At 47.0% G+C, this 13981-nt stretch overlaps 1 protein-coding gene across 6 annotated transcripts in view; it reads right to left on the reverse strand.

Moving 5' to 3' along the window:
- Positions 1-488: 488 nt before the first annotated feature.
- Positions 489-13981, reverse strand: part of Hipk2 (homeodomain interacting protein kinase 2) — a 180430-nt gene continuing 166937 nt past the window's right edge. For all 6 annotated transcript variants that reach the window (XM_075953486.1, XM_075953482.1, XM_075953485.1 and 3 more), the window contains exons 13-15: positions 4553-4800; positions 1924-2081; positions 489-1172 (exon numbers count right to left, since the gene is read on the reverse strand). In XM_075953486.1, coding sequence (XP_075809601.1) covers positions 711-1172; positions 1924-2081; positions 4553-4800 — 868 coding nt within the window. In that variant the 3' untranslated portion in view covers positions 489-710. The remainder of the gene's footprint in view (positions 1173-1923; positions 2082-4552; positions 4801-13981) is intronic.

The following is a 13981-nucleotide window of genomic DNA, read 5'->3' on the forward strand; positions in this document are numbered from 1 at the left end:
ATCTGAGGAATAACATTGCTTAGAGATTTATCCAGAATACCCCAAAAGAGGAAACCTGCCCCTCTCCTGAGGGTCTTCCATCAGTCTGGCTGACCCCACTGTTCCTGACGAATGAGCCAGAACTGGACCTTGCCAACCCCAGACCAACCCCAAATATGAGCCTCCTCAGACCACGGCCTGATACTTGAAAGGGGTGTTGACCCTTTTGGAGTTCCGGAAAAATCCCTAATTTTCATGTTCAATTAATTAAAAATCTATTGGATTTCCATATCAGGTCTCCTTGACAGCAAATTCTTCAATGTCACTTGCTGCCATATGAAAATAATCTTTAAAAAGTTCATAAAGTTCTTCAAAAACTGGGGCCCCTTGCTTCCAGAATCTTCTTTTCCTTTCCAGTTTGGTGCAGAATGGGTTTGTGAGCTGAGTTTTTTCTTTTTTTACTCTTTTGTTACTAATTTTTCTTTTTCTTTTTTTCCTTTTTCTTTTTTAAAATAAAAAGCATAGATTTCCCACTCCTTAATCCCTTCCTTTTAAAAGGTTCTCTTCTCTGCTCTAAGTCCTCCCACTTCCTAGTTCAAGTTTCACTTCTGTCCCGACTGTCCCCCCCTGCCCCATTTGCATTGCTTGTGTGCGGCACCTGCAGTAGAAAACCCCAGCTCCCCAGGTCTGTGGGAGCTCCTCCACCCCCTCCCTGTGGGTCCCTCCAGTGTTTATATGTAAGGGTATTGGTTGACCTTGGCAGGACTCAGTGGGTATCCAGTGTAGACGGTGGAGGCTGGCGAGGCGCTGATGTAGGTCTGATGGGCAAACTGGGCTGGATACTGACTGGGGTGGATGGTGGGTGAGGGTAGGACCCGGGGCCCCATGCTCACGGGGACTTGGTGGACGATGCCGGCCGGATAGGCAGTGTGCTGCACAGTGTGGCGTGCTGAACCTTGGGATGCCACCAGGTGGGCTACGGTGCCGGTGGAGCCTAGGGCTGTGGGCGCAGTATAGGTGTAGAGGTGAGGCTGGGTGGGGAGATGGGCGGCTGCAGCCAGGTGGGGGTGTACAGTGCCATGGCTGGGGCTGTTGTGCGGGAAGGTGTATGGAGCCTGGGCCATAGTCGGAGTGATGTAGGCCTGCTGCCGACGGTGACTCCCAGTGCGGTCTGTAGCCATGTGCTGCTGAGCCTGAGAAGGAAACGTAGCAGAGGGATGGTGTTAGGGGCAGGAGGGGAAGGAGGAGGGACAACACATGCTTCCCTTAAAAGCAGAGAACATACCAGTAGCGCACGCCTTCAATCCCAGCACCCGGGAGGCAGAGGCAGGTGGATCTCTGTGAGTTTGAGGCCAGCCTGGTCTACAAGAACTAGTTCCAGGACAGGAACCAAAGCTACAGAGAAACCCTGTCTCAAAAAAACAAAAAGCAGAGAATATAAAAATTTGTCTGAAATGAGAAAGTGATGTCTGACTGGCCAGTCACCAGTCGGGAGCAAAGCCAGTGGGCTGCTCTGCTGGTCATCCCTCTCTGAGAAGTGACGGCTTTCCCACAGGCTGTGACATCTCACTCTAAAACTGGGGACTTCCAGAACCAGTCCAAGCAAAGAGCCCTCTCTTCTGCAGAGAACCCAAATCACTGGGGCATGTGTGCAAGTCCTAGGGTACTTTTTCCATGGGTCTGGGGCATTGACTGTGAGGACTCCCTGAAAGAGAAGCAACTTCAGGGCTAGTCTGGTGACCCAAAGCAACGGCAGGATACTATGCGTACTCTTTGCTGGGCCCTGCGATCAGCAGGTCAGCTCTGGCACCATGCCACTAAGTTCTCTATCACTTGGCTTTGGGTTGGCTCTCTGTGAACCAGTGTTACCACCTTTCCCAGCGTTGGTCTAGCGTAGGAATAAGCTATCAAGGCCACTTGAGGCATTGTGCTGTTGGGGTTTACCTGGCTGAGATTGAGGGGCTGCTGCTGCTGGAAATGGGGGCCTGGCCGCTGCTGCCGGTAGGCGATGGCTCCTGATGAGCTCCCTGAAGAGTGGCCACTGGTGGAGGTCACGGTGCTGGAGGACTTGGACTTGAAGGAATGGTGACTGGTGCTGACTGCTGCGGGGGGGGGGGGGGGGGGCGGGGATCAACAGGTCATAGGTCAGGGGCATGTCCTTGCCTGTTGAGAAGATGCGCTCCCTCCCTGTAAACAGCAGTCTTCCAGGAAGGACATGTTCCTGACACTGCCCAGGCATAAACCACTCAGTCCCCTGACCTAGTCAGGCATTCGTCTTGACTCTGGAGAGGCAGCTGGGCTCTGGCCCTTGGCTGCATGGTGGGTTGGAGCGGCAAACAAGGGAGACAGGAGTAACACAATCAAGGGTAAAGGCACAGGCCCAGCTTAGACTCCACGCTGGTCCTCTATCTGGGAGGTGTGTGAAAGTTAGGAGGCCTGACTGGCTGCCTCCCGGGTTGCTAAGAGGATCAGATGTGATCATGTCCATAGTTGGCCCTAACAAACAGCTAGGGTGAACGCCGGAAGCTCCAATAGCCCTGCAGATCTCCTGACCCAAGGCAGGATGAAACTAGCTCTCCTGGGAACGGCCTGAGAAAAGAATATGGCTGGCGTAACAACTATTCCTATGCTACTGACAATGTAGAGACTCTGCCCAGCCAGGAGGGAGCTCTGTACTTGGGTCAATGCCGCTGGGGGTGGCAGGAGAGTCTGCATTCTAGCACAGTCTGGGTGTTGATGCCGCTCAGTGGGAAGACCACAGCCTTAGTGGGTAGAAGATTAAGAAAGGCAATACCCATATTAGGTGGCTCTAAATGCCTGATTAAGGGATCCCAGAGCTTTACTGGGTCTGCTGTCTTAACCTAGCCAATGTGTCCTAAGCACAATGCTGCCTGCTAGGTACTGTGACCATTTCCCCCAGGAATAGATGAGGTGAGAATGGTAGTCAGGAGGCATCGCAGAGCATAAAGGCAAGAGGTAGAGGCAGGGAATGCGGGGAGGTGCTAACGGTTGGGCAGGACAGGCCTGAACTGAGCAGCTGGGCGGGGCAATGCTTCGCAAAGGAGAGCACCTAAACGGACAGGTCATAACCCTCTTCTCACCCCTTTCATTCTGTAACCCAGGCTGCCCTCAAGCTTGTAGTCATCCTGTCTCTGCTTCTTCTGTGCTGGTATTATAGATGTGCATTGCCACGTCTGGCTTGGCTATAGCCTCTTGACTGAACAATACCCAAGAGTCAACAATAGGCAAGCAACAAGCAGACACACAGTCACGAGGAAATACTGCATGTCTCCAGATGCAAAGCTGCACAAGAGCCTGGGCAAACATGGGGCAGGGGGAGAAGGTCCCTGACACTTACTCTGTGTTCTGTTCTAAGGCCTGCAGGAACAAAAGAAACCTGTAAATTGTGCTACTGGTGTCGTACGGTTTAAAAGCTAGAGTTAACATTTTCACTGTACTCCTTAAGAGCTAAAGAGCAAAGAAGAATTAATTGAGAAGAAAATGACTTTGGTTAGCAGGTTGACTGTGTGCCTGTGAGCACACCAAACATGGGTCACCCCCAGTCAGATGGTGAGGGAGAAAGAAGCCCAAGCCAGTTTCCATTTCCTTTCAGGCAGAGTTCTTGGTATAAGAAAGGGGGGCTGGTCACAGGCTTGCTGTGTCAGTGGGATAGTATTTCAGGCTGGCTATAAGGGGACTAGAAAAACCCCTAGAGATCTCATCTCGAATTCTACTCTGCACCTTGAGTGGCAGATCTCAGCAGCCTGTATCTTCTCAGCCTGGCAAGTTGTAACCAACAAAGAAGAATCTTCCAGGGTAACCTCAGGTGTTTCCTGTTGCCACGTCAGGTGATGGACAGACGGTTTCCACCAAGTAACAATAGCTTTAATATTTAGCAAAGCTTAACAGTATGTCCCTTCCTGACATGAAGATGCTCCCTGGCCTGACAGTGGCTGATGACAGCATGTGGCAGAAGGACAGGCAGACTCAGGCTTAGCCCCCCAATTCTTCTATGTGAACCCGAGTGAAGGAAATACTGAAGAGATGTTGTTGCGTGAAACCAAAGTGAACCACTGAACTGATTTCGAAGGCTCTGCTCATCAGCTTCCTGCCAGGGCTTGATATTCAGAACAAGACTTGTGGGATGCTAATTCTTTAAACAAAGCCGAGAGAAATGCGCTCAGCTCACATCTCTGTGCCTAAGGAAAAGTCCTGCTAAAGGTCCTGGACCCCCATATGGAAGCTCAGAGGAAGTGCTCCCTCTACAGGACACCTGCTCTACCACAGGGCCCCTAAACCAGCTGACATTGTTTATTCCTCAACCATAATAGATGCAGAGCCACCATGAGGACAGTCAAGCTTTCAGAAGGTCAAAAGGAAAATATTCTCTATGGGATATGGTGATATTCTATGATACAGACAGGGTCCCACTGTGGCTGCTTGAACAAAACCGTGTGTACAATATAGATGATCTGAAATAATTCAGTACTTTCTGTTTCACTAGTACTAGCATTTCTAACAGCAGAAAGCGAGAAGAGCAGGGAATTCTAGGCTTGCTGAGGCCCCAGCTTACCTGGCCCTAGGCTGTCACAGTCTACCAACACTTCACTGGCCTGGGTCTTCAGTGGGGGTACGATGATGGTGCGGGGGTTGCCGGTGCAGTGCTTCTCCAGGCCCCCCTTAGTGTCCAAGGTGTTGGTGCCATTGTGCCCTGTGCGCTGCTGCACCGAGTAGGGGCTGGTGTTGCTGGAGGAGTCAGAGTAGGGAGAATCATGGACGGTGACACAGCTGATGACATTTTTCCTCTGCTTGGAGACCGTGCTGCAAAGTTAAAGGGAGAAGTTAGAACTGTGGCTGGCGTGAGGTGAGAAACCAGCGCCAGAGCACATGGGAAGGCAGGCAGAGCAGGGCTGGGCCTGGCACTAGGCACACTGACGCCGAGTGAGACAATCACAGACGGACCTGGGCTGTCCCCATGAGATAAATCCAAGAGTTTGGTGGCAACCCCTAGAACTGGAATTTGTCTGAGCAAGGAAACATAACCCTAATGAACCTGGCAGGCAGAGGACCAGCTTGGAAAGGAAATGGCCCCAAGTCTGGGCTCTGGGCCTGTGAGAATCAGCAGAGCGTATGCAGGAAGGGAAGAGGGGTCCAGCAATCCAGGCTGCTGGTGGAGGGACAGACTGAGTGAGGCTCCGAAGATCGTAGCATCATCATTCAGAAACTGAGAAACAGAAATTGAGTTGAATTTGGGTGATTGTGTTCAGGCCACCTAGGACCCCTGGGTAGCTAATTTTAGGGATGGCCTGGCCCTCCTGCAGAGTTCCCATACTCTGGGCCAAGGTCAGGAGACAGCACTGTCCTGAGCTGTAAAGGCAAGTCTCCTGTGTGCGAATGCACTAGGGAGTGGATAACTGGGACTTTAGCTGCCTAGGGTGGCTCTTGGCCAGCACTTGCTTTTCACAGAGCTTTATGCTTCTGTGGCTTCTCTGGGAACCAATTCCATCTGCCTGTGGCTTGGTGAGAGGCTGCTGGGGTGACAGATGTGCAACTTACTGCGTATCAGGCAAGGTTTTAAAAATGGATGTTCATCTATTTTTGTACACTGATCAGTTATTTTTAAGAAATAACAATTGCCTAGACAAGATGACCACTTTCCAGCTAATCCGATATGAGAAAAGGCTGATAGAGTTCCCAAAGACCCTCCTACCTCAGGAGTCTTGACTAATGCCACAAACTCAGGACAGGTTCTTTCCAAGATGAGTTTTTTATCACTTGAGGGAGAGTAGGGAAGTGGGCAACAAGGCAGAAGGCTAGTAGAAGGTCAGCAGGGCTGCAGACCTACAGAGGCTGGACAGGCAGTGGGTGAAGACTCTGGGGGACCTGCCCCTCCTGATACCCAGCACAGTGATGCCAGTGCTGGACCATTCCTCTCGTGGCCTATCCCCATTCTTTCTTTGCTTAGGACAGGAGGTCCCTAGCAGGATTGTGGGTTAGAACATGGGCTTCCAGTCAGATGTTTAACTTCAGTATGTGCTGGTGACAGGGCCTTGGGAAGCATCAATTTTAGAGGGATTTAGATGTCTGCACAGCAATGATATGGGTAACAAAAGAACCTGTATCAGGCTGTTCTTGGGACTGGTGAGACAGGAATACTACATGAAATATGTAAGTAGCCCGGCGGTGGTGGCGCACGCCTTTAATCCCAGCACTCGGGAGGCAGAGGCAGGCGGATCTCTGTGAGTTCAAGACCAGCCTGGTCTACAAGAGCTAGTTCCAGGACAGGCTCCAAAACCACAGAGAAACCCTGTCTCAAAAAAAAAAAAAAAAAAAAAGAAATATGTAAGTAGCTCATCAGGTCAACTATTGTTATTATTATACAGGATGAGATTCCCTAGTCCCAAATTATAAATCCTCCCAAATCTAAAAATGTTTGAGTTTTGACATGATATCACAATTGGGAAATCCCATGTCTGATCTGATATGACAGGCTGTGGTGAAAAAGCAGACATATTAAAAATAAAATTTCATTTAGATAGAGGTTATGCACATGGGAAAATGTAAAATCTGAAACATTTTTCATCTCAAATCTTCTTAAAATAATTTTAATTTTTATTTAAAATAGATTTTTTCATATAATATATTTTGATCAGTTTTTCCTTCCCCCAACTTCTTTCAGATCCTCCGTACCCCTTTACCCAACCAAATCCACACCTTTTCTTCCTCTCCCTCATTAGGCAACTAAAATACAAAACCAAAACCAAACCAACCAAACAAATCTGAATAAAACAAAAAAAGCAGAAAAAAGAGCCAAAACATACACACAAACACACACAAACACACACACACACACACACACACACACACACACACACACACACACACGCATATAGATACAGAGATATGGCCCCTCTCTAGAAATCCCACAAAAATACAAAATTAGAAACCATAATAAATTAGAAAGACTTGTAAGGTTAAAAAAAAAAAAAGAGCCTAGACAAACCACCGAGACAAAAGTCCTCTAGAAATACCGCTGAGTTTGTTTAAAGTCATCTAGTGCTGGGCATGGATTCTGCCTGTAAGTGTGGTTTATATCCCCAGTGAGACTCCGCTGAGAATTAATGCTTCTTCTGAGTGGTTGTCAATTGGAAATAGCTTCTGAGTTTGGGAGGGGGACTTGTGTCTACTTCCCTCTCGGTGCTGGGGCCCCATCTGCTTAGACCTTTTTAAAGGCTGGGTTCCACCGTGCAGCCCAGACTGCCTCCTGAGTGCGCTCCAAGCCTTAGGAGAAAGGCTGTCCCACGTGTACTCTCATCGGCTGTGCTACCCGGGATAACACGGGGAAGCAAGCACTGCACAACACCTTATCAGGCACAAGGTTTATGAGGGAAGGGCTTGCTGAAAAAGTTCTTCTCTAGTCTGTGCTGAGCCAGAAGATTGAGAGGAAAGAAACGACATGTCATTAGTTTGGAATCTTGGAGATCTACACAGTCAGTGCCACAGGGAATAGCTGCACAAAGAAACAGAAACATGCCTCTGTCCTGGAGCAGATGAAAAGCTCAGTGGGAGACCGCATAACAACGTGACGAGTCAAACAGTAAAAGCTTTAAAATAACCAGTTAGAATCAGGGAGTCACAAAGCCGTCCATGATTAACTGTCACACGGGTCTTCCAGATGATAACTGTTAAGAACCCAAAAGAAGGCGAGCAATGAACTGGTCACACACATTTGCAGCTCTTCACATTAACAGATAGAACCAGGTGCATTTCAACCAATAAAGACCCCCTTTCCTCACTTGTAATGGTTTAAATCCAGAGGTCCACGTGCATTTTAAAAAAGCCCAACACAGAGTTACCATAGCAATTCCAACCCTAGGCATGTTATCCCAGGACATGAAGATGGGACTCAAACAGTGATTCTTAGCTCAATGGCCACAGCAGCGCTGTTCACAACACCCAAGAGAGCGGAAGCACCGGCCAATGTGCGAGCCGATAAACAAAGCCTTGCATACCCATACCATGGAATTCTTGTCAGTCAAAAGGTTGAGCAAAAAGTGAAGCAGCCAGAGGTGTCAGGACGCCCTCAAACCGGGCTTACAGGAGGTTGTGAGCATCCTCATGTAGGTTCTGGGAATAGAATGTAGGTCTACTGGAGGGCAGTATGTGTTCTTAACTGTTCAGCCATCTCTCCAACTTGAGTGAAGCCCTGATATGTATTACAACATTGATGAACTCTGGAAGTATTTCATAAAATAAGTCAGAAACAAATTTTTCATGATTCAACACACAAAATATCTAGAATAGGCAAACTCATACAAAAAGGAAATAGATTACAGATACCAGAGGTCTGGGGGGTAAGTAGAGAAAAATGTCAAATTATTTAATGGGTATAGAATATTGGGCTGGAATGACAGTTTTAGAAATAGATAATGGTGACAGTCAGTGTCCCCGAATGATTAAAATGGAAAATTTCATATTTTACCATAATCTAAAAAACAAATGTGCAATCTCCCAGTGAACTGTGTGCAGTGAACGGGTGAATTGTATAGTATATGGGTTTTCTAACTTTAAAAAGCCCATGGGCTTATCCACAGCAAAAAGTTCACAGGACGTAAGCTTGGGCCCTCTAGCAGCAGTGCTCAGTAGATCTCAGGGCCATAAGTAACCGAGATCTCTTGCAAGAACTACAAAGTGAGTGCCTGGGAAGAGGACAGAGCTGGACGAGGACCTGCTGCTCTTTCCTGTGATGGGAGTGGTCAATGGAGGCTGCTGGTCCTGAGCAGGACACTGTTGTCCTGTTTTGGGGTCTCCTTCCTACCAGCATAGGTACAAAATGCTCCCACAACCAGGGATGGAGCCAAGGATTCTCTCCAGGCAAGTTCCCAAGGGGATGAGGAGGCATGCTGTTCTGTTCCCAACTTAGGGCTTCGGTCACCATCACTTGTACTTGATTAAATAACCCAAACACAGTGGCTCCACTTACCATTTCCTGAAATGGGGATATGTTCTGCTGCAGGGGCATGATCTATAGGCGGTGGACTCGTGCAAAGATAGAGGCTGGTTCTCAATGCATCCCCGCAAAGGACATTCTAGTTCTGTCTGTTGTCCCTTTACAGGGGGACCCTGAGGAACCATGGCCCTGTACCATTCATCAGCTCCAACCCAGTCTGAAATTACTAGGGGAAATGGGAGAGATTATTTGCAGTATGAAAGGGCCCATTCTGAATATCCCTCGAAGATATACTATGAAAGACAGTCAAGATAAATCCAGTCCACTGTTCCTGTCAAGAGGAGCCAAATCTCTTCAGTGAGAGGACCTTACACATATGCGTGGCCCTGGTCACTTCCTGCTGAGCCTCCCTTCCTTAGGCCTTCAGTTATTTAGAAAGGGGGCAAGTGAAGCAAACGATACTGACTTTGGCTAATCTCAACTCAAACACAATCCAAATTGTGCCCATTTGGAACCTATAACTCAAGATTTGCAGATTCCAAAGAATCTCCAGCTTAATGCAGCTAAATTCTTTGCAGTCCCTGGAACATTCTGAAGGCACAGTGAACTACCTCATGAATCAGCACGCTGCCACTGAAGGAAGGCTTTCTGGGCAGAGTCCTGTGGGAGCTGGAAGCTTCATGACAGGAATCAGGCAGGCAGCGAGCGGTGCATGTCAGTGTTGTGCTATCTGTGGAGGAGGGGAGAGGAAACCCCCAAACTCCACGTGAGGCCCATCCCTTTGTTTGTATCTGGGAAGCCCCATGACTAACAAGCAAAACCACACGGCACAGCATAATATTGTATCGTCTTGGATGAATATACGACAGGTTTGGGAAAGGTGAATTAGTTTGATAGCTCTGTTTCTAATCTTGTCTACTGCTAGAAATGTCTGTGCTCTCTGTAAATACACTATCCAGATGAGAGAATAATGGGAAGCTGCTCAATGACTCACTTGAAAAACCAAGCACACATTTGAGATTGCCACTGTGAGTTCTTCAGGCTCCTATATGTCGATACAACTGGGATTTATTCTACCATTGTCTCTAATTATTATTGACAGCTTATCAATCCCATTCTGAGCTGGTTAATGGAAGTGAGAGAGACAGCGATAGGAGGGGAATAAGAAATATTTGCTCAAATGGCCTTGACAGACACCACTTCTGAATAAGAAGCAAAGCAGCAAGAGCTCACGACTGTATTGTGTTGTCATGGCAATAGATGGTTTTCATCATTTTAAAATGATGAAAGGAAATAAGGAGCTAAGAAGTATAGAAATGAGCCACAAAGGAGAAAATATAGCCTGAGGATCAGATGCAAGCCTCTGACCCCATCCCTGTAGGATCCTCTCTGGAATGTGGTTCTGATTTCTATTTGCTAATCTCAATCAATTTCATCCTTCAAGAGCAAGGTCAAAACCCATCTCCTCCAATAAACTTTCCATGACTTCTTTCTCTCCCGACTTCAGAGTAAATGCTATATGTGAAAAAAACAAAAGCAAACCCACTCTCCCATTACAACACTGATGACCAAATGAGGCAACACACACTGCATCTATAACCAAGTACCAAAGTGCTGTATGCATGTTACTTCCTTCAGCCCTCACAGCGCGACTACATGGTAAAGGAACTGCAAACAAGGAGAGCTTGAGTCACTTGCTTGCCCAAGGTCAAAGCATCTGCAGTTTTAATCACTAAGCTACATAGCCCTCTGCCTCCCAGAGAGGTTCCAACACACACTGGAAAGGTAAACTGAGGCAAATTCTCCCACCTGGTTTCCCCAGGACCCATTTGCTAACAGCGGTTTTCTTTGGGCATGGGGAGGTTTGCATGCAGTTTCCCGGTTGAAGGAAATAAGACAGGAGGGTCTAGCTAGCCTTACTGCTTTGTCTCCATGCCCTCTCTGTCCTAGGGCCTCAACCAGAAAAACACAGTGGGTTATTTTAACCTGCCCCTAGTGAGAGAAGGATGAGAAGCCAAGGCCTGCGGGCCAAAGTGCTCCCTCTGATGCCACGTAGCTTTTAGTTTAGCTATTAGCCTAAAAAAGACACCTTAAATTTGTTTGTTTACTGTTTGTATGTGTATTTGTGTATGCATGCCTACGCATGGAGGTCAGAGGTCAACCTTAGGTGTCATTCTTCAGGAGATGTCCATCTTGTTTTCTGAGACAAGGTTTCTCTTTGGCCTGGAACTTGCCAAGTAGGTTTGGCTAGGTTAGTCAGCTATTGTGTCCCAGGGATCTGCCTGTCTTTGTAATCTCAGGGATGGCGTTACAAGCACACACTACCATACACAATTTTTCCTATGGGTTCTGGGGTTCAAATTCAGGTCCTTATGCTTGCATGGCAAGTACTTTCCCAACAGAGCCATCCCCCAGTCCGCAGCTTTACTCAATATGGTGCATACTTGCAATTCAAACAGCATTACCTGCTTATTTGCTCACATGTCTGTCACTATGACTACTTTGTAGGACATCAGAAACGGGGCTGGAAGGAGGTGCAGGCTTCCTCGCCTTTTCTTCAGTGGTTCATTTATCCATTTCCTAAATCAGTTTGACTCAGCTGACAGGGTAGCCAATCACATTAAGTCTACGCATTGAGCAAATCCCTGCCATGCTGGAGCCAACCCTCACTGGTGCCTGTGGAGAGTAAGGAGGAACCAGGAGGTTGCCACACTTTAGTGGCTCTGTGGTCTACTTAAACATTAGGATAAGATGTTGGGGACAGACAGGTTGGCACTGTGTCATTTATTCAAGATGTAGTCCCTGAGCCTCTCCACTCTGCCCCCTGTCCTGTTTTGAATGGGGCCCTGTGATGAAGACACAGTGATCTTCCACGGCTGGGTGCAAGTCCCACAAGACTGAAATAGTTTTCAACTTAGGGTTGTGTTGTGTTCCCTTACAGGACACTGGGAGTTTGCTTTCTTTGTTCCCGCCCTCTAGCTGGCAGTCACTGCCCAGGAGTGCATTCTGATGGTGGTCGTATGGGGCTCTTTAACCAGTTTAGGAGGGCGGTGAGTTTGCATTGCTGTACGTGTCAGTGCAAAGAAATTTCAGTTTGAATTGACATTTTATTTTATTTTTGGTTTTTGAGACAGGGTTTCTCTATAGCTTAGAAGCCTGTCCTGAAACTAGCTCTGAAGATCAGGCTGGCCTCAAACTCACAGAGCCTGCTTCTGCCTCCCAAGTGCTGGGATTAAAGGAGTGCGCCACTGGGTTGACTTTTTTGCTCAGGCAATAATAAGTGAGTGTTTACTTTTCTTTCTCCTGTTGTTCATTTTTCAGAGAAGTCATTTTAGCAATAGTTTGTAAGTTTCTGACTGTAATGTATCTGGACTAATTTCACAACCTTTTCAACTTGGTATAAAGAAGCAAATATCTTGGGTCAACTCTTTTTTGAGGTAGGTACTAAACCCAGAGCCTCATGCATTCTGGATAAAGAACAGGAACTACAGCCCCCAACATAACTACAGTCCCCTAAATTAAAAAAAAAATATAAATACTTTAAGAGTAACTTAAAAAATTGCTTTTATATCTAAAACAACATGTGATACTTAGAGTTGACATTGTTCACAACCATGGCTGAACAGTCCTCACGAGGCTGCTGTATACTGTGAAGTGTGGAATGTAGACATGTCTGTGACCTTACTCCCCTACTAGAGACGTCATTCAAATGACTTGGTGAATGGCTGTGGGGATAATGAAGCCTGGACAAAGATATTTCTTGCAGATCAGCTGAAATGAATCACTTTTATCGCACACTTAAAATGGTTTCCTTATGACAGAAGTTTGTATGTCACAATTTCTGTAAGACCGTTTCTGCCGGGTGGTGATGGCGCACGCCTTTAATCCCAGCACTCAGGAGGCAGAGGCAGGTGGATCTCTGTGAGTTCGAGGCCAGCCTGGTCTACAGAGCGAGTTCCAGGACAGGCTCCAAAGCTACAGAGAAACCTTGTTTTGAAAAACAGAAGCAAAACAAAATAAAAGACAGTTTCGACATAAGGTACATTAGGCGTGAGGAGTTGGATAAAACAGACATGTCCTCATAAACAATGATCAAGAAGATTCCAAGTAAAAGAAGACACAGACACAATGAAATACTTCTCTCATCAAAAACATATTTTCAAATACTTAAAATAAGGCCAGTTCTACTTAATCCTGAGAAATGCAGGAAAAGGGGTATTTATTACTTAGTTTTTGTCTTTATGCCAAGTCTCTAGCATTAAGGGATTAAAAAGAATAGAGCCCTGGATTTTATTAAAATGTCCAGTGACAATGAGATTTAAATTTCCACCCATGTCCGGGGGCAGCCCTAGCACTCTGACGGGCCCTGACCTAGCACCTGTGCTCTGAGCTGTTACAGCTCCGTGTACACAATGGATGCTAGCATTGGACTGGTTACAGGAGAAGGCAGGACAGGATCTATAAGAGCTAAACTAGTGACTAAAAGAAATCAGTTATTTTGTCAGTAATTAATAATATAATTTCTTCAACGGCATAGCACTTCCTGAAAGAATCCCAGTTCTTTTAGTTGAACCCTTATTAATTTGACTTTCTTGGGCCTTAGCTTCCTCATTTATGAATGGACCAGAAGTGACAAGACTGTGGGTGAAGCAAGTGGCGGGTCTGCTACGATTCCCCTCAGCTGCCTTGACTACAGTGTTTTATCACAATAGAGAAGTAACAGATACAGGGACGAAATGTCTCCAGGACTCAGACTGGGCTGGGGAGGAGTCCTCAGTCAGTGCCTTCTTGTTTAGGTGCACATAGTAAACACTTGGCTTTTCTAGGATGGATGATTTTCCTTGAGCTCCTTAGAGCCCACTGAAAAGCCTTTATCTCTATCTAAGAGGAAATGCCTCATGCCCATCTCTCATGCCCAAATCTACTGTCCCCAACATTCTGCATCCTCTTGGATAAGCTTTGCTACCGTAAAGCTCCTGTCTGCTCACCTTTGAGGCTCTGCCACATCACTCACCTCACTTAAATCTACAACTTTCTTCCCTCACTCCCCTG

The sequence above is a fragment of the Microtus pennsylvanicus genome, chromosome 19, assembly GCF_037038515.1.
Source record: "Microtus pennsylvanicus isolate mMicPen1 chromosome 19, mMicPen1.hap1, whole genome shotgun sequence".
NCBI classification, from domain to species: Eukaryota; Metazoa; Chordata; class Mammalia; order Rodentia; family Cricetidae; genus Microtus; species Microtus pennsylvanicus.